At 36.3% G+C, this 26,783-nt stretch overlaps 1 protein-coding gene across 13 annotated transcripts in view; it reads right to left on the bottom strand.

The window, feature by feature from the left end:
• CCDC138 (coiled-coil domain containing 138) overlaps positions 1-26,783 on the bottom strand; it is a 142,497-nt gene that overhangs the window by 18,121 nt on the left and 97,593 nt on the right. For 12 of the 13 annotated variants that reach the window (XM_045835217.1, XM_045835230.1, XM_045835224.1 and 9 more), the window contains one exon: positions 6,082-6,258. The exons of the other annotated variant lie outside the window; for it this stretch is intronic. In XM_045835217.1, coding sequence (XP_045691173.1) covers positions 6,082-6,258 — 177 coding nt within the window. The remainder of the gene's footprint in view (positions 1-6,081; positions 6,259-26,783) is intronic. 13 annotated transcript variants of the gene reach the window in all.

The following is a 26,783-nucleotide window of genomic DNA, read 5'->3' as shown; positions in this document are numbered from 1 at the left end:
TAAAGTACCAATGGCATATTTCACAGACATAGAACAAACACTTCAACAATTTATATGGAATTATAAACGACCCCGAATAGCTGCTGCAATTTTGAGAAAGAAGAGTAAAGTAGGAGGGATCACAATACCCGACACTAAACTATACTACAAGGCCACTATAATCAAAACAGCCTGGTACTGGCATAAAAACAGACACATAGATCAATGGAACAGAACAGAGAGCCCAGAAGTAAGCCCAAGTCTCTATGGTCAATTAATATTTGACAAAGGAGGCAGCAACATAAAATGGAGTAAAAATAGCCTCTTCAACAAATGGTGTTGGGAGAACTGGACAGCCACGTGCAAAAAAAATGAAACTTGAGCACCAACTTACACCATATACCAAAAATAAATTCAAGGTGGATAAAAGACTTAAATATAAAAGGTGACACCATTAAAGTCCTAGAGGAGAACGTAGGTAGGAAAATCTCAGATATTTCATGAAGAAACTTTTTTACTGACTTGTCCCCTAGAGCAAGGGACATAAAACAAAGAATAAACAAATGGAACCTCATCAAAATTAAAAGCTTCTGCACAGCCAAAGAAAACAGTATCAAAATTAAAAGAGAACCAACTGTATGGGAAAACATATTTGCCAATGATACCTCAGACAAGGGTTTAATCTCCAAAATATATAAAGAACTTACAAGACTGTACTCTAAGAAGACAAGGAATCCAATTAAAAAGTGTGCAAAGGACTTGAACAGACACTTCTCCAAGGAGGACATACAGAAAATCCAAAGACACATGAAACGATGTTCAATATCTCTAGCTATCAGAGAGATGCAAATTAAAACAACAATGAGATACCACTTCACACCAGACAGAATGGCCATCATAAACAAAGCAACAAACAACAATTGTTGGAGAGGTTGTGGACAAAAGGGATCCCTAGTGCACTTCTGGTGGGACTGCAGACTGGTACAACCACTATGGAGAGCAGTATGGAACTTCCTCAGAAAACTAAAAATGGATCTGCCTTTTGACACTGCAATTCCACTGCTGGGACTCTATCCTAAGAATACTAAAACACCAATACAAAAGAACTTATGCATCCCAATGTTCATAGCAGCACAATTTACAATAGCTAGATGCTGGAAGCAACCAAGATGCCCATCAGTAAATGCATGGATCAAAAAATTATGGTACATTTACACAATGGAATTCTATGCAGCAGAAAGAAAGAAGGAGCTCCTACCCTATGCAACAGCGTGGATGGAGCTGGAAAACATTATGCTAAGCGAAACAAGCCAGGCAGTGAAAGACAAATACTATATGATCTCACCTTTAACAGGAACCTAAATAACAAAACAAAGAAACAAACAAAATGTAACCAAAGACACTGGAATAGAGGACAGGCTGAAAGTGACCACAGGGGAGAGTAGAGGGAATTTAAGGGGACAGAGGGAAGGGTTCACAGGAACAACTTAAACTTAAAGGACACATGGTCATAAACTAAGGGGAGGGTGGTAATGGGAGGGAAGTGGGGAGGGGTGGGAGGGGGGAATGGATTGGGAGTTAAAAGGAGAAAAGTGTATTTGAACAATGATTAAAAATAAATAAATTAATTAATTAATCAATCAATTAATTAAATATTTTAAATGCTAAAAAAAAATGGGCAAAGGACTTGAACAGGGACATCTGCAAGGAGGACATACAAAGGGTTCCCAGAGACTTATGAAAAGATGTTCAGCATCTCTAGCCATCAGAGTGATGCAAATTACAATCACAATGAGATATCTCTTCACACAAGTGAGAATGGCCATCACAAAACAAAGCAATAAACAAGAAGTGTTGAAGAGGATGTGGAGAAAAGGGAACCCTAGTGCACTGTTGGTGGGATTGCAGACAGGTGCAACCACTATGAAAAGCAGAATTCAATTTCATCAGAAAACTAAAAATTGAACTGCATTTTGACCCAGCAACTCCATTGCCAGGATTATATCCTAAGAACCCTGAAACACCAATCCAAAAGAACAATATGCCCCAATATTCATAGCAGCACAATAGCCAAGTGCTGGAAGCAGCCTAGGTGCCTATCAGTAAATGAATAGATCAAAAAACCATGGTACATTTACACAATGGAACACTACAGAGCAGAAAGAAAGAAGGAGCTTCTACCCTTTGCACCAGCATGGATGGAACTGGAGAGCATTAAAGCAAGTGAAATAAGCCAGGCAGTAAAAGACAAATACCATATGATCTCACCTATAAGTGCAACCTAATCAACAAAACAAACAAGCAAGCAAAATATAACCAGAGACATCGAAACTAAGAACCAATGGACAGTAACCAGAGGGGAGATGGGAGGGGATAATGGGGGGAAATGTTAAAGGGTTTTTAGGGACAACTGTAAAGGATGCATGGAAAAAACCAAGGGGAGGTAGAAGCAGGGATGGGAGGTGGAGATGGCTGGGTGGGGGTGTTGAAGCAGTGGAAAAAGCAGAAAACTGTACTTGAATAACAATACATTTTTTAAAAATGGAAAAAAAATTAATCTAAAAAAATAAACAAACAAGTAGAATAGAAACAGAATAATAGATACAGGGAAGACTTTGATGGCTGCCAAATAGAGGGGGGGCAGGGTGAAGGGATTAAATACAAATTGGTAGTTACAGAATAGTCATGAGGATGTAAAGTTGAGCATAGGAAATAAGAGTAGCCAAAGAACATATATTCATGACCCATGGACATGGACTACGGTGTGGGGATTTCCTGAGTGGGTGGGGCTTGGTGTAGGGGGACAAAGAGAGAAAAATTGGGACAATTGTATCAATATAATCAATAAAATATAGTTTTAAAAATAACTGAGTCTGATCAAAAAAGGTTTCTCTGAAATAAAATTACACTCAAATTTTCACACAGCTAAATCTAAATAAGTGAGTAATAAGTTTCAGCTACTGGCAGAAAAAAAATTACTAAGTAATTTTCTGAGAGTTACATTACTAAGTTACTATATAATATACACTAATGCCCCAAACAGATACAATCAGAAGCCCTTAATCTAAAAAGAAATATTGTGCTCATAATAAATATGTTGAGGTAAATCAATATGCAGATCTTATACTTAATGTTTTAGCAGCTTTTACAAAAATAATACCTACACAGCTAATAAAATTTCTCATATCTGAAAAGATGAATTTGAGGAAAGAGTAGAAGGGAAGAAGAAGAAAAATCCCTTGCAGCAGCACTAACTATAACATAACTTAGCATAAAGCACACATACAGATGGAGTACCCCACTGCTTCTCAAACTACTGTGGTGGAGGACTAGTCTTTCAAAACTTCCAATCCTGCACAAAGAACCCATCACACTTTCACCAAATACTATCAAAGTAGTTCAACAAGGAGGATGTTAGACTGGGGTGGCTCTAGTGCCTTCCATTACATAGCCTACATCAACAAACAAAACCTAAGCCAGAGTCAATGCACTTGAATCTCAAAAAACAAAACTCAAAAACTATTAATCATAAACAGTCAACCAGATTTTCTTGAACCAGAGAAAATGAAACTCAAGAACGACTATCATAATAGCCAAATTCCTAAGTAAGGTAAATTTTTAAATTATAGCCAAATAAATTTTTGCTTTATATCCATGTCTTCTCTAGGAAAACCTCTGTCCTAACCCCACCTGCAGAGCACCCCTAACCATTTTCAGTTTTGGTGCTGCCCCATTTAAATCATTTGCTCAAATAAACTTTTCAAAATGTAATGTGTCTCTGTTCATCTTTTTACATTACCATGAAAAACATTAGACAATGAAATAAAACAAATACACAAAATACAAGTCCAAATGTTTTAAATTATTATTGGATTTAACAGAGATAAAATTACTGTTAAGTTACTATATAGGTTTCTAAACACTGTGTCTATACTGACCTCCTAGTTAACCACTACTAGGCACCCTGGGTAGTCTAGGGCTAGAGATCAGCCCACTGACACCTCCCTCCAGCTCCTTGCACTGAAGCTCTAGAAGGGACTTCAAATGAAGCTCCAATGTTCAGCAGAACACTGCAAATACAATGCTTGAAACATGGCATCCCGCACACAGCTGGCCACAAATGCACTTTTGATGGGTGAGATAAGCCATCTGCAAATCAATTCTATCAAGATTTCTTTTCCAACAAGTTTTTACTGTAAGTTAAAAATAAATGGCATGTGGATATTATGTATATAGTGAAATAAGTTTCCCATGTCAAATCTAGAAAAAACAAAACATAAAACCAATAGCTAGATAAGTATTTGCTGTATTAATCTATCACTAATTTATCCTTTCAACAAATTTTGTTGGCTCACTAACACCAGTTACTGGATTTATATTAAAAATGGAAACTATATCAAGAAAATGAATATAAATATCATTAAAGATCTTCCCCTTATGGGTCTTCCAAAAGTTTCCCATCACTGAAAACAACATGACTTTCTAGCAATCAACATTAGAATTTGCTTTGTTTATTCAATGTGAGCATGAAATGATAGCCTTGGATTTCATAACTTTAACAAAGGTAAACAAAGTAAATGAACTGAACATCTATTGACTGCCTAAGCTAATATGAATTTCCCCAAATGTGAACATTATGATGCCACAAAACCATTTCAACAAAGTAGGACCACTATTTCATAAAATTTTACTTAGTTGTCCTTTGGCTACAAAAAACTTTATCTCTGTCAAGAAATATACCGATCTGTATTTGATGAATAAATACTTGAACCTGTAGGATTTTTGTTTTCCTCATTAAATAAAATATTTTCTGTGAAGCTAGTTGGAAATCTACCCACTTAAACAAGTAATCTTGGGTCTCTGTGCCTCAGTTTACAATTTTTCACTTTTTGCTCTACACCTTAAGTTGGTACATTGAGATTTAAAAACCCAAGATTATTTATCAAGGTAGCTAGTTCCCCAACTATAAATCCAATATCTTATGGTTACAAATGGCTAAAAATTATAACAAAAAAGGTCAGTGAAAATATGACATTTGGGGGCCAGAGGGGAAAAAAACAAACCTGGAAAACCTCGTTACAGTGCTATATGGTAAAATGCACTTTACATTTAGAAACAGAGACCCAGTTTGGAGTCTAGTTCTATCGCTGCAGAGCTGTGGAGTCCATGAACAAGTTACCTAATTTTTCTAGGCCTCAGTTTTTCTATCTGGCCTCCTTCAGAGGGATGTTGTAGGAAAAATGAGATTGTATATAAAAGTGAATTGGAAATGTAAAGCTATATGCCAAAGGTACCTAGTTAGAAACATAACCATGTTGTGCACCCAGACAACCAACACCAAGTACAATAGATTGCTAACTACCACAATGAGCAATGGCTTTCCATGTTTAGCTTCCACTTTCTGGAAGGCATAAACATTTTAATTTTAGAAGTGCTACAGAGGGAAGAAGTATAGGAAACAGGACTGACTACAAGTGAAAAAGAATTACTGAAGTAAAATGGCTACCTGTTATAAGTCAAGGGGTTACTCGGAATTGAAAGAGCAAAGGCAACCAAAGCTAATAAAAATATTCATGTTCAGCATCCCTCTACTAAGTTAGGAACCACCAATAACAAAGGAACTTGTATGTCAATATAAAAACAATAGAAAAAAACAGGCTACAAAACATTATAAATATGAATATAAAAGAATAGCCTCCAAAAAAACAGTATGGGTGGACAGGCAACAATAGGGAATATGGTTGTGTCATTGTTCTCACTTCTGGTGGAGAAACATTTGATGATCTCATTCCCTCTGAGCAAACAGGGAACATAAGAATAGAACTGTCAGACTGATGACATGAAAGAGAAGCAAGAAAGTAGCTTGAATATACAAGTAGCATAACTGAGATGACTACTGGAAATTGTGCTAAGTTAGAGAAAACTCAGACAAAGGGTTAGGTTTTATAACTTACTGATACTATTAATGACTCTATTACAGTCCTGTCAAAAGTATTTTTAAACATATATATGCTGTCTTACATGCTGTCTTATACATTTAGAATAGATGAGAAAAGTCATCCCACCAGGATTTCTTTATGTACATAAAACTTTAAAACTTACTGGATTCCACCGTCATCTGAAGCAAACTATCAATGACATTGGATAAGAGGCCTTTACTGGATATCCGTAGGTGGTTTAATATTACTGGAACTGCTTGATACTCTAAAAATAAGACTTTTCCTTCATCTGTCTTTAAATCCAAACAAAGAGAATCAAATGCCTGAGCCAGGTAGTCAGCTGAAAAACAATATATAAAATCAACCAGAAACAGGTATAAAGGGAATATCATAACTTTAACATATTCAAAAGTGCAACAAATTTAAATGACCAGAGATTATAAACAATTTAGAGCCTAACTAATTTACTTAGAACTCAAATGGGAAAAGAGGAATCACATTATGATATGGTAAATTTTATTCAAAATTTTTGTATTTTAACATTGAAATAATAATATACCCCATTTCTATTTATATTAAGAAAACAATTGATGTTTAATAGTAAATACCAAGTAATATCTATTTTCCACATTTGATTATAACTATCACATGCTTCCAAAAATTTAAACAGCATTAGTATTTCTTTCACAACAGCTTCTGAGATTATAATTTTGGCGGTTGCCGCTTTCTAAGTGTTTACCTATTTCAAAATGTAACTTTATTAAAAATTGCTTGAATAAGTCTTAAACTAGGATTTCTGTCTCCTAATAAAACACTAGCATTTAAAAACCATCTTCAGAAGAGTGGATGTGCACCGGTGTGTTAACTTTTTGTGATACATTTGCCATTACAAATGGCAGCAGGATTTTACCAAGGCCAATGCTATAATGGCACATGCCATATCAGAATCCCTGGAACTTTCTTAAAAATGTTCAACATATGTTTGGGAAGCTTATAAAGCCAGGGTTAAGAAGCAGTGATTTAACCAGAATCAATGAGAATGAGATATTAAGATATTTATCTCACACCAAACAACCTAAGTCACTACTTTTACAATGATTTTACATTGTGCTTTTAACTGTACAGAATATTTTAGTTTTCGAAAACTCATTTCAGCATACTATTCAAAGGAATACAAAATTGTTCATGCTATTCAAATACTAGCAAATTTATTTTCTACTGAGATTTCTGCTTAAAGGAGACTCAAAAGTGCCCTTGAAAATATGATACATCACCCCATTAAAATTTACTGTCTTCTGATCTCATGTTGCATTTATCCTTTGCTGTTTCAGCTTACATAAAGTAATAATTAAGAAACCCAATTATTAAGAATGATTATTTGAGAGTAACCTATGTGAAATTAAAGTCTGGATGGTGTGGTTCAGTGGATTGAGGGCCGAACTGCAAACCAAAGGGTCACTGGTTTGATTCCCAGTCAAGGCACATTCTTGGGTTGCAGGCCAGGTCCCCAGCAGGGGGCACATAAGAGGCAACCACACATTGTTTCTCTCCATCTCTTTTTCCCTCCCTCCCCCTCTCTCTAAAAAATAAAATAAAATCTTTTTTAAAAAATGGATTTTGAGAAATTAAGATCTATGCCTGTGGATCACTACATTTTTGCTTTTGATAGAACTTAGTTCAAGGAACACTAACATTGTACTTAACTTTTGTAACTCAATAAAATACAACACTGCAAGTAAGTGAATATTTAGGTTAAGCAAATTTTCTAGATTCCATTTAGACTTAACTTATTTAAAAACCCATCTTTATTCAGCAACAACTCAGGTAGAGGAATATAGATGAAACCCAAATTCAATTCTTCACAGAAACAAAAGTTTTTATCACAAATTATTTGACACAAATTACTTCACTTCTTATTAATACACCATCTGAGATTAAATAAGCTGAAAACTATATGACATAGCAAGCTTGCAAACTTAAAAAATTGTCCTTTATTAAGGAAAGAATAAACAAATGGAATCTCATCAAAATAAAAAGCTTCTGCATAGCTAAAGAAAACAGTATTAAAATGAAAAGAAAACCAACCACATGGGAAAATGTATTTGCCAATGATACCTCAGACAAGGGTTTGATCTACAAAATACATAAAGAACTCACACAACTCCATTCCAGGAAAACAATCCAATTACAAAATGCACAAGGGCTTGAACAGACACTTCTCCAAGAAGGACACACAGAGGGCCCAGAGACATATGAAAAGATGCTCTGCATCACTAGCCATCAGAGAGATGAAAATTAAAACCACAATGAGATACCACTTCACACCAGTGAGAATGGCCATTATAAACAAATCAACAAACAACAAGTGCTGGTAAGGATGTGGGGAAAAGAGAACCGTAGTGCACTGTTGGTGGGAATGCAGATTGGTGCAGCCGCTATGGAAAACAGTATGGAACTTCCTCAGAAAACTAAAAATGGAACTGCCTTTTAACCCAGCAATACCACTGTTGGGATTACACCCTAAGGATCCTGAAACTCCAATTCAAATGAAGTAATGCAACCTAATGTTTATAGCAGCACAATTTACAATAGCCAAGTGCTAGAAGCAACCTAAGTGCCCATCAGTAAAAGAGTGGATCAAAAAACTACATTTACACAATGGAATACTAAACAGCAAAAAGAAAAAAGGAGCTCCTACCTTTTGTGACAACATTGATGGAACTGGAAAGCATTATGCTAAGTGAAATAAGCCAGGTGGTGAAAGAGAAATACCATATGATCTCACCTATAAGTGGAACCTAATCATCAAAACAAGCAAATAAAATACAACAAGAAACATTTAAATAAAGAACAAACTGATAGTTACCAGAGAGGAGTGGGGAAGAGGGATAACAGCAGAAGGGCCATCAAGGAACATATATAAAGGACATATGGACAAAGCCAAAAAGTGCAGGTTCAAGGGTGGGAGGCAGGGATGGGTAGATTGGGGTGTGTGGGGAGGGGGTAAGGGGTAAAAAATAGAGAAAACTGTACTTGAGCAACAATAAAAAAGTTTGTCCTTTATTAATTTGAGGGGGAAGAAAAATGGTATTTATTTCTGTTTTTTAATCCCCAACTGAGGATCTATTTATTGATGAGGGAGAGATTGAATGAGTGACAGAGTAAGAGAGAGAAGGACATTGATCTGCTGCTTCCCCTACCTGTTTCAACCAGGGATTGAACCCACAACCTTTTGGAATAAGGGATGATGATCCAACCAACTGAGCCACCTGGCCAGATGGGTATTTGATTATATTTAAAGTGGCTTTATCAGGAAGAATAAAAAATATATCCTTATTTTAATTTCCCAATAGTGAAGATTTTCTAAAAACCAGACAAATTTAATATCTGAGTATTTTTTAAAGTTTTATTTACCTATTGTACCAAAACTGATTTCTTTTTATGAATATGGTATATTACTAAGTCTTAAAAAATGTCCTGACATTTAACTATAACTTTTTTGTTCCTTACCAAAAGTCAATCAGCTGATCTTAATCAGCATGAAAGTGTTTTATGTTGCTTAGTTTATACTGCAGACTGAAAAATTAGAAACACTTTGCAACAACTTTCATCAAAAAGTAAATTCTACTGCCCATCCTTTGAATTTGGGCTAACCCTGTGATTTTAACTATTAGAACACAGCAGAAATGACATGTGGGTGTTAGAAGCCTGAGCCTGAACTTGAAGAGGCCAAGCCTCTTCCAGTCACCAGCAGGGTGGCATGTAAACAGCTCCAGAAAGCCCACTTGAGATTGAAACCGAATGGAGACCCCAAATATGAGCAAGCCCAACAAAGAATAGGGGAGTCCAACAAAGCCCAGGCACCCAGCTGAGCTGAGCCCAAGTTACCCAGGCAAAGAGTGGTGAGCTAGTAAATATTATGGTTATTGTTTTAAGCAGTTAAGTGTTTGGTGGTTTACTATGCAGCCACAGAAATCTAATGCAATTTAACAGGCCTCAATTCTAATCTCAAGTAAAACTAGTCTAAGAAATTAATGATGATGTTTATATTAGTCAATATATTAGTACTTTACTCTATGCCAAACCCTTGACTAAATCTTCACATTCTCATTTATACTTTAAAAAATTGTGTAAAAATGGAAAGGGACTTGTCCAATGCCACATACCTAGTGATGGGGCTGGCATTCAAACCTAAACTGGCTGGCTCCAAAGTGGAAGTTCTTAGTTACACTGCACTGCTATCTTACCAAGTCAAACTTTCCTGTTATTCAAAAATGGCAGTAATTCCTTACATTTCTCTAGCCCTGAAGAATAAGTATATAATTTGTAAATATATAAATATGCACAAATTTAAGGCCAAATATTGAGTAGTGCAGGACAGAACTAGCCCAGATGCACACATTTTATTTTTAAATTTTTATTGTCCCCTATTTTCCCCTTGGCACTCCTCCACACAGCCCAACCCCCACTCCCACAGTCAATCCCCACACAATTGTCCATGTCTATGAGTCATTTATACAGCTTCTTTGATTATTCCCTTCCCCTTCTTTCCACCATTATTCCCCTTTCCTGTACCATCTGATCACTGTCAGTCTGTTCCACGTTTCCATGTCTCTGTTTCTATTTGCTCATTAATTTATTTTTGTTCATTAGGTTTCTCTTATTGGTGAGATCAAATGGTACATCTTTCACTGACTGGCTTATTTTACTTATCCACTTCCATCCATGCTATCATGAGAGGTAAGAGTTCCTTCTTTCCTTCTGCTGCATAGTATTCCATTGTGTAAATGCACGTACTTTTTTGATTCAGTCATTTACTGCTGGGCATTTATGCTGTTTCCAGCACTTGGCTATTGTAAATAGCGTGCTATGAACATAGAAGTGCGTAAGTTCTTCAGAATTGGTGTTTTGGGATTCTTAGGGTATATTCCAAGCAGTGGAATAAGTGGGCCAAAAGGCAGTCCCATTTTCAGTTTTCTGAGGAAATTCCATACTGTTTTCTACAATGGCTGTACCCATCTGCATTCCCACCAGCAGTGTACTAGGGTTCTCTTTTCCCTGCATCCTTGCCAGCACTTGTTTGTTGATTTGTTTATGATGGCCATTCTGACCAATGTGAGGCAATATCTCATTGTGGTTTTAATATGCATCTCTAGTGGCTAGCAATGTTGAGCATCTTTACATATGTCTATGGGCCATGTGTATGTCTTCCTTAGAGAAGTGCCTATTTAGGTTCTTTGACCATTTTTTAAATTGGATCGTTTGTGTTCCTGAAGTGGAGTAGTGTGAGTTCTTTATATATTTTGGAGATTAAAACCTTGTCCAATGTATTATTGGCAAATATGTTCTCCCACATAATTGGTTTCCTTTTCATTTTGATGATGTTTCTTTAGCCTTGCAGAAGCTTTTTAATTTGATGTACCACTTTTTCCTTTATTTTTCTTGCCAAAGAATATATATTGGCAAAAATATTGCTATGTGAGATATTTGAAATTTTATTGCCTATGGTTTCCTCTAGGACTTTCATGGTGTTATGACTTATATTTAAGTCTTTTATATACCTTGAGTTTATTTTTGTGTATGGTGTCAGTTGGTGGTGTACTCTCATTTTTTTTTTGCATGTACCAATCCAATTCTGCTAACACCATTTATTAAAGAGGCTAATTTTAGTCCATTGTATGTTCATGACTACTATGTCAAGTATTAATTGGCCACAGAAGACATGGGTTTATTTCTGGGGTATCTATTCTATTCCATTGAACTACATGTCTTTTTTTTTTAAGATTTTATGCATTTTTAGACAGAGGGGAAGGGGGGAAGAAAGAGAGGGAGAGAAACTTCAAATGTGTGGTTGTCTCTCACATATCCACCACCAGGGACCTGGCATGCCACCCAGGCATGGGCTCTGACAGGGAACTGAACTGGTGACCCTTTGGTTCACAGGCCAGTGCTTAATCCACTGAGCCACACCAGCCAGGGCTGAACTATGTGTCTGTTCTTAGGCCAGTACCACACTGTTTTCATTACAGTGGCTTTGGAGTATAGTTTGATATCAAGTATTGTGATCCCTCCTACTTTGCTCTACTTTCTCAATAATGCTGAGGCTATTTGGGGTAGTTTATGGTTCCATATATATTTTTGAAATATTTGTTCTAGATGGGTGAAACATGCCATTGGTATTTTAATAGAAATTGCATTCCTGGCTGGCGTAGCTCAGTGGATAGAGCGCAGGCTGCGAACCAAAGCATCGCAGGTACAATTCCCAGCCAGGGTACATGCCTGGGTTGCAGGCCATAACCCCCAGCAACCACACATTGATGTTTCTCTCTCTCTCTCTCTCTACCTCCCTCCCTTCCCTCTCTAAAAATAAATAAATAAAATCTTTAAAAAAGAAATTGCATTGAATCTATAAATTGCTTTGAATATGAACATTTTGATAATGTTAATTCTTCCAATCCATGAACACGGTATATGCTTACATTTATTTGTATCTTCCTCAATTTCTTTCTTCAGTGTGCTATAGTTTCCCAACTACAGGCCTTTTAACTCCTCTATTAAGTTTATTCCTAGGTACATTATTTTCTTGGTGCTATAGTAAAAGAGATTTTTATATTTTCTCTTTCTGATATGTCATTGTTGGCATGCAAAAAAAAATGCCTTCAATTTCTGAATATTGACTTTGTACCCTGCCATTTTGCCAAATTCACTTACTAGGTCAAATAGTGTTTTGGTGGTGACCATAGGATTTTCTATGTATAATATAATGTCATCTGCAAACACTGACAGTTTTACTGCCTCCTTTCCAATTTGGATACCTTTTATATCTCTTTTTTATCTGATTGATGTGGCTAGGACTTCCAGTACTATGTTAATAGAAGTGGTGAAATCAGACATCCTTGTCTTGTTCCTGATCATAATGGGAAAGTTTTTAGCTTTTTCCCATTGAGTATAATGTTAGCTGCAGGTTTCTCATATATGGCTATTATGTTGAATTATGCTCCCTCTACTCCCACTTTGATGAGTGTTTGTATCATAAATTTGTGCTGGATTTTATCAAATGCTTTTTCTGCATCTGTTGTTATGATCATGTAGGTTTTGTATTCCATTTTTTAAGTGGTGTATTATATTTATTGACTTGCATATACTGTACCATCCCTGCATCCCTGGGATGAATGCCACTTGATCATGGTGTATAATCTTTTTAATGTATTGCTGGATCTGGATTGACAATATTTGATGAAGATTTTAGCATCTATGTTTATCAGAGATATTGCCCTCTACTTTTTGTTCTTTTCTTTACCTGTTTTTGAAATTAGGATAATATTGGCCTCATAAAAATTGTTTGGAAGTCTTCCCTGTTCTTGAATTTTTTGGAATAGTTTGAGAAGAATAGGGGATAGCGCTTCCCTAAATGTTTGGTAAAATTCATCTGTAAAGTCATCTGGTCCAGAGATTTTGTGTGCCAGGAGTTTTTTGTTACTGCTTGAATTTCAGTAGTTGTTAGTGCTCTCTTCAGGCTTTCTGCTTCTTTCTGATTCAGTTTGGGTAGATTGTGTATTTCTAAAACTTCATCTTTTTCCCCAGATTGTCCACTTTCTTTGGCATATAGTTGTTCATAGTAATTTCTTCCAATACTTTGTATTTCTGTAGTATAGGTTGTAACTTCTCTTTTGTTTCTGTGTTTATTTATTTGGGTCCTCTCTTTTTTTCTTGATGACTCTGGTGAAAGGTGTGTCAATTTTGTTTATCTTTTCAAATAACCAGCTCCTAGAATATTGATCCTTTGTTTTTTTACCCTCAATGCCATTTAATTCTACTGTGATAATATTTCCTTCTTTCTACTTACTCTGGGCTTTGTTTGTTGTTGTTCTAGTTCTTGTAGATGTAGGATTGGTTGCTCATTTGAATTTTTTTATCATCTTTAGGTAGGCCTGTATTGCTATGAACTTCCCCCTCAGGACTGCCTTTACTGTATCCCAAAGGTTTTGTGTTGTTGGGTGCTCACTTACATTTGTTTTCACTTTTTTATTTCTTCCTTGATCTCATTGTTAATCCATTCATTACTTAATAACACATAATTCAGTCTCCATGAATTTGAATGTTTTTGAGTTTTTTCTCTGTGGTTAGTTTCTAGTTTCAAGTATTGTGATCCAAAAAGGTGCTTGTTATGACTACAATTTTCCTGAATGTGTGCAGGCTTGTTTTGTGTCCTGTTAGGGTTTGAAAATGTTCAAAATGTTCCTTTGAAAATGTTCCATGTGCATATGAAAAAAAATGTGTATTTTTCTTCTTTGGGGTAAAAGGTTTTCTATATATCAACCAACTCCATTTGATCTAGAGTGTTGTTCAATGCCACAATGCCCTAATTGGTTCTTTGTTTGGAAGATCTATCCATGGTTGACAGTGAAGTGTAAAATCCCCCACAATGACTGTGTTGTTGTTCATGTTCTTCTTGAAGTCCTCCAAGATTTTCCTTATGTATTTAGGTGCCCAATGTTGGGTAAATATACGTTTAAAAGGGTTATATTCTCTTGTTGGACTATGCCCTAAAGAATTATGTAGTGAACTTATTTATCTCTTACTATGGCAATTGGTTTGAAGTCTATTTTGTCTGATATAACTGTTGCTACCCCAGCTTTTTTTTTCATGTCTGTTTGCTTGGAATATTTTTTTTCCATCCTTTCACTTTCAACCTATGTTGATCTTCTGTTCTGAGGTTGGTCTCTTCTAGATAGCATATATGTGGGTCATGTTTTCTTACCCATTCAGCTATCCTATGTCTTTTGATTGAGAAATTTAATCCATTTACATTAAAGTTATTATTGATAGGTACTTACTCATTGCCAGCTTTCCCCTTTTACCTGTGTTCCTCTCACTGTCTCTTTTTCTTCATCTTCTTAAAACAGATCTTTTAGCATCTCTTGCAATGCTGGTTTAGTGGAGATATACACTTTTAGCATTTTTTTTTTTTTGGTCTAAGAAGCTCTTTATTTCAACTTGCATTTTAACTGAGAGCCTTGCTGAGTAGAGTAGTCTTGGTTGCAGGCCTTTGCTTTTCATTACTTGAAATACTTCTTGCCATTCCCTTCTGGCTTGTAGTGTTTCTGTTGAGAAGTCAGCTGTTAGCCTTATTAGACCTCCCTTGTATGTTACTAGCTGTTTTTTCCTTTCTACCTTTAAGATCTCCTCTTTGTCTTAAAATTTTGTCAGTTTAATTTCGATGTATCTTGGATTGGGCATCTTTGGGTTAATCTTGATTGGGACCCTCTGTGCCTCCTGGACTTGTGTGAGTTTTTCCCTCACCAAGGTAGGGGAATTTTCTGTCATTACTTTTTCAAACAGGTTTTCTATGTCTCGCTCCTCTTCTTATTCTGGTATCCCTATGATACTAATATTGTTATGTTTCATGTTGTCTGCACCTCCCTGAAACTATATTTGCCCATTTTTTAGTGCTTTTTTCATTTTATTGCTTTGTCTGCGTGTTTTTTTCTACCTTGCCTTCCAAATCACTGATTTGATTCTCTGCTTGATCTAGCGTGCTTTTAATTCCTTCTAATGTAGTCTTCATTTCAGATATTGTATTCTTCATTTCCTCCTGGCTTCTAGAAACCATTCATGGTTTCTATGTCCTTTTCATGTTGACCTAGTTCTCAATAACTTCCTTGTAGTTTCCATAAGGAATTCCTTGGAGGTCTCACTGAGCTCTTTGAGCATCATTATTACCATTATTTTCAACTCTGTGTCTGACAGATTGCTTGTCTCAATTTCATTTAGCATTCTTTCTGGGGATTCCTTGTTTGCTTTCATTTTGGTGTTTCTTTTTCTCCCATTTTAGGTGACTCTTCTTGTTTTTTTCCTGCATATTAGATTGATCTACATTGATTCCCTGTCTTCGTGGGGTGGCCTTCTGTGGTAGAACTGTGGGATTCAGTGATGCACTCTCCTTCATCTCCTGAGCTGAATGCTGTTGCGATGCCCCTTATGCCATTCATGCAAGCTCTCCTGTTATAAATGGGTTTGTGTTGTTGCTATGTCATTCTTTGGTGGTTTCTTCCTTCCAGCTGGCTGACTGAGAGTCTCACCCTCAACCACATCTTATATTCTCTTATACAGGTGTGGAAAATACCTGTTGTCTTTGGCTTCAAAAATTTATATCAGCTGAGATTCTGTTAATCGTCCATGTCACTTATCAGAAGATCAGTCGAAAATCCATTCACACTAACAAAAGCCAGACTATTGGGAAGTATGTCAATATCAGCACCAGCTTTGATGCCTTAAATCAGGTGACAGTTTGGAAAATCTAAAGATTTCTTTTCACGGAAAGCTTTAAGTCATTTCCTGAGCACTAGTGCTATTCCCCCAGATATACACATGTTAAAAAGAGTACATTTTAATTTAAAAACAAAGTTATCCCCCCAAAAATTCTGAGATAAAACTCTTGACTTTTATCATCTTTACATAGATCATATGTATACACATCGAAGGTTTTATTAAACAAAATGTTTTCACACTGATTCCCAATCTACATACTTGTGACTGTTAATGACATATAACATTGTACTGTCCTCCTGATATTGTTAAGGGTCTGCTTATTTGGGGTCAAGAAATATGGATCCCTTACATTTCTCTGACCATCAGTCTGATCTTCTGTAAAAATGACAATACGTCCATCTACCATGTAATGTTATTGAGGGGCATATATTTCAAATAGCAAAGTGAATGATTGGAAATATGCCAGCAACAGTGCCATAAATCACTTAATGTTCATTTCCTTCACTATTCCAGTTGTGAATTTGTTATTTATTCTTAATCATTATTACAAACAGCAAATTAACAGCTTTTAATTTTTTTCCCATCTGAATTATTTCCTTATAATAAATCTTATTAAAGGTTATATGGTATTCTGGCATGTATAATGAGCTACTGTGTATCATGTACATCCACATTTTTGACCCAAATTTTCAGGGAAAAAATTATTTTAAATTTTTAATTCAACTTTTAATATATTTATAATTTTTAAGGAAATACCTTGTACATTGTTTTAATCATTGTTCAAGTACAGTTTTCTGTCCTTTACTCCCATTCCAGCCCATCCCACCCATCCCTCCCCACCTCCCTCCCATTTCCACACCCCCACTAGTTTTTGTCCATGTGTCCTTTATATTTGTTCCTGTAAGCCCTTCCCATTCTCCCCTGAAATTCCCTCCCCTCTCCCCTCTGGTCACTGATATTTTCTATATTACAAAGGAATTTTAGCATTTATTTTGTGATTATTTTTAAGTATATTTTATTGATTATGCCATGAGTTTTTCCAATATTTTCCTCCTCTTTATCGACCCTCCAACCTGTACCCACTGACCCTCTAGCATTACCCCCACCCTTAGTTCATGTCCATGGTTCATACATGTAAGTTCTTTAGCTTCTCTGTTTCCTTTACTATGTTTAACCTCCCTCTGCCTATTTTGTACCTTCCAATTTGCTTTTACTTCCCTGTACCTCCCCCCAATTCTTCCCCACACCCTCCCCACTGATAATCCTCTATGTAATCTCCATTTCTCTGATTCTCTTCCTGTTCTAGTTGTTTGTTTAGTTATTGTTTTTGTTTTTTAGGTTCAGTTATTGATAGTTATGAGTTTGTTGTCATTTTACTGTTCATAGTATTTGACCTTCTTGTATTTCTTAGATAAAGTCCTCCTTTAACGTTTCATATAATAAGGGTTTGGTAATGATGAAGTCCTTTAACTTGACTTTATCTGGGAAGCACTTTATCTGCCACCCAAAATGATATATTTGCTGGATAATCTTGGATGTAGGTTCTTGCCTTTCATGACTTCAAATATTTCTTTCCAGCCTCTTCTTGCCTGCAAGGTTTCTTTTGAGAAATGAGCTGATAGTCGTATGGGTACTCCTTTATAGGTAACTCTCTCCTTCCCTCATGTGGCTTTTAAGGTTCTTTCCTTATCTTTCATCTTGGGTAACTTAATTATGATGACCCTTGGTGTGTTCCTCCTTGGGTCCAATTTCTTTGGGACTCTCTGGGCTCCCTGGTCTTCCTGGAAGTCTGTTTCCTTCACCAGATTGGGGAAGTTTTCCTTCATTATTTGTTCAGATAAGTTTTCAATTTTTTGCTCTTGTTCTTCTCCTTCTGGCACTCCTATGATCAGATGTTGGAGCACTTAAAGTTGTCCCAGAGGTTCCTCAGCTTCTCCTCATTTTTTTTTTCAGTTCTTATTTCTTCATTCTGTTCTTGTTGGATGCTTATTACACCCATTTGTTCCAAATCATTGATTTGAGTCTTGGTTTCCTTCCCTTCACTGTTGGTTCCATGTATATTTTGCTTTATTTCACTTTGGGTAGCTTTCATTTCTTCCTTCATTTTGTGACCAAGCTCATCAGTTCTATGAGCATCCTAATTACCAGTGTTCGGAACACTGCATCAGATAGGTTGTCTATTTCCTTGTCACTTAGCTCTTTTTCTGGAGTTTTAATCTGTTCTTTCATTTGGGCCACATTTCTTTGTCTTGGCACACTTGTTATGCTGTAAGAGAGCAGATCCTTAGGTATTTGTCAGGGCAGGGCTACCCTCTTTGCTGCATTGTCATGCTGTCTGGGGGGAGGTCAGAAAGGGAACAATGCCACTTGCTTGCTCTGTTCTAGCCCCACTTTCAGACAAACTCTTCTGTGAGACTGAGAGTTTCTCCCACCGTCGCAACCCCCACAGTATTTTACAGCTAGAGATTTTGAAACTCTTTAGTTTCCTGTTCAGCCAGTCCTGCCTCACCCACGCAGTCTGCCACCTTGCCACATGTCCTCTCCACTCAGCTGCCTGTCTGTCCATCTCTGGCCTTCCTACTGGTCTACATGAATGTTTCTTTAACTCCTTGGTTGTCAGAGTTCCATGTGGTTTGATTTCCTGGCACTTCTGGTTGTTCTTTGTTTTTAAATTGGTTGTTATCCTTCTTTTGGTTGTGCGAGGAAGAGAAGCATTTCTGCCTATACCTCCATCTTGGCTGGAACTCCTATTTTTTAACATATTATGGTACAATAAATTTTATGTAACAAATTACTTAAAAGCACAAGAACAAATACAAAGTATTTCAAGTACTACCTATGTATAACGTGCATCCTTATTTTTCCCTCCAAAATTTAGGCAAAAAAAGTGCTCATTATACACGGCAAAATACAATACCTCAAAAAGTGATTATAATTTACAATATAATAAAAATTGTACATTTCATCTCAATGTTACATTATATTTGATCGTTTTCCTTTTGTAATTGTCATAAATATGAGTTTATATCTGAGGGTTAAATTTTATTTCAGAGATTCAGCATGGTATAGTGATTAAGAATATAGGCTTAATCTCTCCATGCCTCTATTTCCTCATTTGTAAAACTGAGATATTAGTAATACTCATGTAAAAGGATTAAGTGAGTATATATAGTGCTTAGCCTACAACATATTACGTGCTGTGTTTGTTAATTTTATTAATTGTTGTTCAAGTACAGTGTTCTGCCTTTTACTCCCATCCCAGATGTGTTTGTTGTTGTTATTATTATTATTACCTCAGGAAGTACATGCTCTTAGGAAGTCATATAGTAGGGTCAAGAGTATGGGCTTTACATATGGAGAGAGCTGAGCTGGACTGCATTGTCAAACACTGGTGGTGTGGCTGTGGCACAATCATCTAACCTCTGTAAACTAATCACCAGTAATAGGGGGATTAATAATCTTCAGAGATAATAAAGAATTTAGCATTATGATATCAAATTCACACCAAGTATTTCTATGTTGATTCTTATATGAACCATCTATTTGCACTATCCATTCATTAAAAACCAGGTCTTATCTTACAGATCTATATATTGTCAACCTAAGGTCACCTTGGTCAACAGGAGTCCCTAATTTGGCATAGGGAGGGGCAAGAGTTTATTCAGTGCAAACAGCTCAATTGTGAAACAGCTCAGCTGTAGATCAGCTCAACAGTGAATAAGCAGCCTTCCTGTTACAGCTCTGCTCCACTCCACTACTGAGAGACAAATGCAGCTCTGATGTTGCTGCTCCAGCTTGGGAAGAGTCATGAAGGGAAAACAAAAGTGCTCTCCTGAGAAAGAGGGGAAGCTGACTTATAAAGAGAGGAGCTCTTACACCAGCCCCCGCAAATGGCCCTTTCCCATGCAAATGAGGATCTGAAACCTGACAGTTTGATTGGTCCAAAACCCACTGTCTGGATTGCTAGGAATGGAGCCATTCTCATTTGTCAGTGAAGATGCAAAGGAGGATAAAGTTGCACTGCTCTAAATGGGTAAAATTGCAATCCTATTGATACATGTTCTCTCCCTGCAGTAAAGGGACAGGAAAACTATTCCTTGTGGTAATGTGAATCTTCATAAGGTATTACAAAGGCACTTCATAAACTCTAAGACAGACTTTTCTGAATAAGACTTTTCTTACTCAGAAAATTAGTTCTGTAAGGGAGTAAACGGGTTTGGGAGGTTAAGTAAGTTTGGGAAATGCTGCATACACTATATTCAAGTTTCAGAGATTCATTATATGCACTAGGACATTAAAGTAAGGAAATATTAAATTTTAGTTATACCCAGATTTCTCCAACATTTTTAACTACAGACCACAACAGCTCCCTGTTCTTCTTGAGTCACATCTATTATTTAGCCCACAGAGCGGCTTTTCTATGAGACAGACTGCTAGGATGAACAACAAAACCCTCTAGAAATTTCATATACTCTCGCTCATACTTCCCATAGAAGTTGGCACAGTTTTAAATCTATCAGAGCTTCTAGTAAAAATTTTTTAAATTTCAAGTAGAATTCTGAATTTTTCAAACAGAGCAAATAGAAAAAAATGATATAAAAGACACTCATGTTATACTACTTCCATTTAGATTTAGCAGCTGTTAGTATTTTACCAAAGATTTTTGGGAAAAAAAGTTACCAAAAAAATGAATTCAACAAAAATTCATTACAGATGGGGGTGGTTTTATAATTTGGAGAACCAAATTGTCCCTTTATTAACATCATCAATTACAAAAATTGGGAGAGGGTGTTTTCATGGAGGGTGGTTATTTGGTATTCCGTAAGACAATCTGTAAATTTTTAAACACATTTAAATACTTTCAAATTTATCATTTAGATTTTTAATAAGATATCCAATACCTTTTCAGTTACTGTATTTTGCCATATATAATGCACATTTTTACTCAAATTTTTGCAGAAAAATAAGGATGTGCACCATACATGGATATAATGATTACATAATGGGTATAATAATGGGTATAATAATCCCATGTATAATACACACAAAACTTGCCTGGGTTGCAGGCCATAACCCCCAGCAACCGCACATTGATGTTTCTCTCTGTCTCCCTCCCTTCCTTCTCTAAAAGTGAATAAATAAAAAATCTTTAAAAAAAATACACACAAAACTGTGGTCATGTATTATAAAAAGGAGCAATTATAAGTGGCAAAATATGATAATCACATCATTCTGATGTTTGCTAATGTTTTAACTAATTTTTTAAATTAATTGTTGTTCAAGCACAGTTGTCTTCATTTTACCCGTACCCTTCCCCCGCCACTCCAGCCATCCCCACTCCCCAACCTTGGTCCTATCCTTCTTTGGTTTTGTTCATGTGTCCTTTGTACATATTCCTGAACACCCTTAGCCCTTTTCCCCCATTATCCCTTCCCGCCACCCCTCAGGTTATTGTCACTATGTTCTTAATTTCAATATCTTTGGTTATATTTTGCTTGCTAGTTTTGTTGATTAGGTTCCTGTTAAAGATGAGATCATATGGTATTTGCCTTTCACTGCCTGGCTTATTTCACTTAGCATAATGGTCTCCAATTCCATCCATGCTGTCTGTCGCAAAGGGCAGGAGCTACTTCATTCTCTGTTACGTAGAACTCCATTTTGTAAATGTACAGGGATCCCTCACCTATCATGGGAGTTATGTTCTAGAGATCCCCGCGATAGATGAAAATCCTCAAAGTAGCAGCATTATATTTATTTTATTATTTACATATATTTTAAGGCTTTATAAACTCTTCCAACACTCCTATAAACCTTTCCCACACTCTTATTAAGCTTTCTCACATACTTATAAACACTTCATATGTTCTTAAACACTTTCTACACGCTTAAACCTATGTAATTTTAACAACATATAAAATTCTATATGGGTACTCACCAGTGAAGTATACAGTCATCCCTCACTATATCGAGGTTCACTTACTGTGGCTCCGCGATACAGTGAAGCCACAATAAGTGAACTGCGATAAAGGGAGGGATGACTGTAACCCGTGATACAGTGAAGCCGCAATAAGTGAACCACAATATAGTGAGGGACGACTGTACCATACTTTTTTCATTCACTCATTTACTGACGCACACTTATGTTGCATCTACAACTTCCCCACTGTAAACTGTGCTGTTATGAACACTGGGGTGCACAGGTTATTTTGGATTAGTTTTTCAAGGTTCTTAGGATATTATCCTAGCAGTGGAATTGTGGGGTCAAAAGGCAATTCAATTGTTTGTTTTCTGAAGAAATTCCATACTGTTTTCCATAATGGCTGCACCAGTCTGCAATCCCAGCAGTAGTGCACTAGGGTTCTGTTTCCTTAACAAGGAACCCCTTCCAACACTTGCTATTTGTTGTTTTGTTTATGATGGCCATTCTCACTGGTGTGAAGTAATATCTCACTGTGGTTTTAATTTGCATCTCTCTGATGGCTAGTGATGAAGAGCATCTTTTCATATAATCTAGACCCTCTCTATGTCCTCCTTGGAGAAGTGTCTGTTCAAGTCCTTTGCCCATTTTTTAATTGGGTTTGTGGTGGGGGTTTTTGTGGGGCTTTTTGTCTTTCCAGCATGAAGTCATTTGAGATCTTTATATATTTTGGAGATCAAACCCTTGTCTGAGGTATCCTTGGAAAATATGTTTCCCATATGGTAGGTTCTCTTTTCATTTTAATTCTGTTTTCTTTAGCTGTGCAGAAGCTTTTTATTTTGATGAGACCCCATTTGCTTATTCTTTATGTTCCTTGCTCTAGAGGATATATCAGTGGAAATGTTGCTGCGTGGAATATCTGAGATTTTCCTGCCTATATTCTCCTGGAGGACTTTTATGGTGTCATTACTTATATTTATGTCTTTTATCCACATTGAATTTATTTTTGTGTATGGTGTAAGTTGGTGCTTGAGTTTCACCTTTTTTTGTTTTTTTTGCATGTAGCTGTCCAGATCTCCCAACACCATTTATTGAAGAGGATATTTTTGCTCCATTTTATGCTGCTTCCCCCTTTGTAAAATATTACGTGACCATAGAGACTTGGGTTTACTTCTGGGCTCTCTATTCTGTTCCATTGGTCCATGTGTCCATTTTTATGCCAGTACCAGGCTGTTTTGATTGCAGTGGCTTTATAATACAGTTTGAGATCAGGTATTGTGATCCCTCCTACTCTGATCCTCTTTCTCAAAATTGCAGCAGCTATTCAGGGTCATATATTGTTCCATATAAATTTTTGAAGTGTTTGTTTCATATCTGTAAAATATGCCATTGGTATTTCAATAGGTATTGCATTTAATGTATAAATTGCTTTGGATGGTATGGACATTCTGATTATGTTAATTATTCTACTCTGTGAATAAGTATATGTTGCCATTTGTTTGTGTCTTCATTAATTTCTTTCCTCAGTGTTGTGTAATTTTCTAAGTATAGGTCTTTTACTTCCATGGTTAGGTATATTCCTAGATATTTTATCTTGTTTCTATATCAAATGGGATTTTTTTTCCTGATTTCTCTTTCTGATATTCCATTGTTGGTATACAAAATGCCTTTGATTTCTGAATATTGACTTTGTATCCCACTGTTTTGCCAAATTTATTTATTAGGTCAAGCAGATTTTTGGTGGAGTCTATAGGATTTTCTATATACACTGTCATGTCATCTGCAAACAATAACAGTTTTGTTTCCTCTTTTTCAATTTGGATGCACTTTATTTCTTTTTTTGTCTCATTGCTGTGGCTATGACTTCCAATACTATGTTGAAGAGGTGGTGAAAGTGGACAAACTTGTCTTATTCCTCATCTTTATGGGAAACTTTTTAGTTTTTGTCCATTGAGTATGATGTTGGCCATAGGTCTCTCCTAATGTGGACTTTATTATGTTGAGGAATGCTCCCTCTACTCCTACTTTGCTAAGTGTTATCATAATGGGTGCTGTACCTTATCAAATGCTTTTTCTGCATCTATTGATAGGATCGTGTGATTTTGTTCTTTACTTTTGTTTATGTGATGTATTGCATTTATTTATTTGCAAATATTGTACCATTCTTGCATCCTGAGATGAATCCAACTGAATCATGATATATGATTTTTTAATGTATTGCTAGATGAGGTTTGCCAAAATTTTGTTGAGGATTTTAACGCCTATGTTCATCAGCAGTATTGACCTCAAGTTTTCTTTCCTTGTTGCATCTTTATCTGGTTTCGGGATTAGGATTATGCTGGCTTCATAGAAAAATATTGGGAGTTTCCCGTGTTCTTGAATTTTTGGGAATAGTTTGTGAAGTACAAGGGTTAGCTCTTCCTTAAATGCTTTGTAGAATTCTCCTGCGAAACTCAGTGGTCCAGGGCTTCTGTGTATTGGGAGTGTTGATTACTGCCTCAATTTTGTCAGCTGTTATTGGTCTGTTCAGGCTTTTTGATTCTTCTTCATTGAGTTTTGGAAGACTATATTTTTCCATAAATGTATCCATTTCACCTAGTTTTTCAAAATTCTTGGCATATAGTTCTTTGTAGTCATTTCTTACAATGACTTCTTACAACTGTGATAGCAGCTGTAATCTCTCCTCTTTCATTTCTGATTTTGTTTATTTGGGTCCTCTCTCCTTTCTTCTTGCTAAGTCTACCTCAAGGCTTGTCAATTTTGTTTATCTTTTCAAAGAACCAACTCCAGGATTCATTGATCCTTAGAATTGTGCTTTTAGTGTCTATGTCATTTAATTCTGCTCTGATCTTGGTTACTTCCTTCCCTCTACTTGCTCTGGGCTGTCTTTGTTGTTGTTCCTCCAGTTCTTGTAGGTGTAGGGTTAGACTTTTTATTGAAATGTTTCTATCTTTTTTAGGTAGGCCCGTATCAGTATGAACTTCTCCCTCAGGACTGCCTTCACTGTGTCCCATAAGTTTTGGGTTATTGTTACTTCATTCTGATTTATTTCCAGAAACTTTTGTATTTCTTCCTTGATTTCATTCTTAACCCATTCATTGTTTAATAGCATGCTATTCAATCTCCATGAATTTGAGTGTTTTTGTGATTTTTTTCCTTGAGGTTGGTTTCTAGCTTCAGTCCCTTGTGGTTCAAAAAAATGCTTCATATGATTTCAATTTTCTTGAATTTATTGAGGCTTCTTTTGTGTTCTATTATGTGGTCTATCTTTGAAAATGTTCCATGCACACTTGAAAAGAATGTGTATTTTGCTTATTGGGCAGAAAGGCTCTATATATATATCAGTTAAGTCCATTTGATTTAGGGCATTATTGAATGCCACAATATCTTTGTTGATATTTTGTTTGGAAGATCTGTCCATTTTTGACAGTGGGGTGTTGACATCCCCTATGATAATTGTGTTGCTATCAACATCTTTCTTGACGTCCTTCAAGATTTTCTTTATGTATTTCGGTGCTCCTATGTTGGGTGCATATATATATTTGCAATGTTGATGTCTTCTTGATGGATTCCTCCCTTGAGTATCATGAAGCGACCTTCTTGGTCTCTCTGGCCCTTTTTTTTTGAAGTCTATTTTGTCTGATGTGAGTATTATAACCCCAGCTTTTTTCCCCTGTCCATTTGCTTGGAATATTTTACCAGGCCTTCACATTCAGTCTGTGTAGGTATTTTGCTCTGAGGTGGGTCTCCTGTAAGAAGCATATGTGCGAGTCATGATTTCTCATCCACTCAGCTACTCTATGTCTTTTGATTGGAGCTTTCAATCCATTTACATTTAAGGTTATTATTGATAGGTACTTATTCATTGCCATTTTTTCGTACCTGTGTTCCTCTCTCTCTCTCTCTCCCCCCTTCCTTTTCTTAAAGCAGTCCCTTTAGCATCTCTTGCATAGCTGGTTTGTGGGAGGTATAGTCTTTTAGACTTCTTTTGTCTGGGAAGATCCTTATTTGGCCTTCCATTTTAATTGTGGGCCTTGCTGGATAGAGTAGTCTTGCTTGCAGACCTTTGGTTTTCAATACTGGGAATATTTCTTGCCATTCCCTCTGTCTTGGAATGTTTCCATTGAGAAGTCAGCTGCCAGTCTTACTGGGGCTCCCTTGTATGTGACTTCCTGTTTCTCACTTCCTGCCTTTAAATTCTCTCTTTGTCTTGGAATTTTGTCATTTTAATTTTGATGTGTCTTGAAGTGGGCCTCTTCGGGTTTCTCTTGATTGGGATTCTCTGTTTCCTGGATTTGTCTGGCCTTTTCTCTCATCAAATTAGGGAAGTTTTCTATCATTACTCTTTCAAACAGGTTTTCTATTCCTTGGTCCTCCTCTTCTCTTTCCACTGTTTTATGGATATTATTACCTTTCAAGTTGTCTTGCAGTTCCCTTACCACCTCTTCATTCTCCTGAGTCTCTTTTCCTTTTCTTTCTCTTTCTTGGTGTTTTTTTTCTACCTTTTCCTCTAGTTCTCTGATTTGATCCTCTGCTACATTCAGCCTGCTTGTAATTCCTTCTAGTGTATTTTTTATTTCTGAGATCTTATTTTTCATTTTTTTCTGTTTTCTGTTTATAATTTCTATTTCCTTTTTCATACTGTTATAGTTCTCACTCAGTTCCTTTCAGTTTTC

This window comes from Phyllostomus hastatus, unplaced genomic scaffold (genome assembly GCF_019186645.2).
Source record: "Phyllostomus hastatus isolate PE091 unplaced genomic scaffold, TTU_PhHast_1.1 phas_contig_2, whole genome shotgun sequence".
NCBI classification, from domain to species: Eukaryota; Metazoa; Chordata; class Mammalia; order Chiroptera; family Phyllostomidae; genus Phyllostomus; species Phyllostomus hastatus.
The sequence above is the reverse complement of the archived record's forward strand: the minus strand, read 5'-3'. Positions and strand labels throughout refer to the sequence as shown.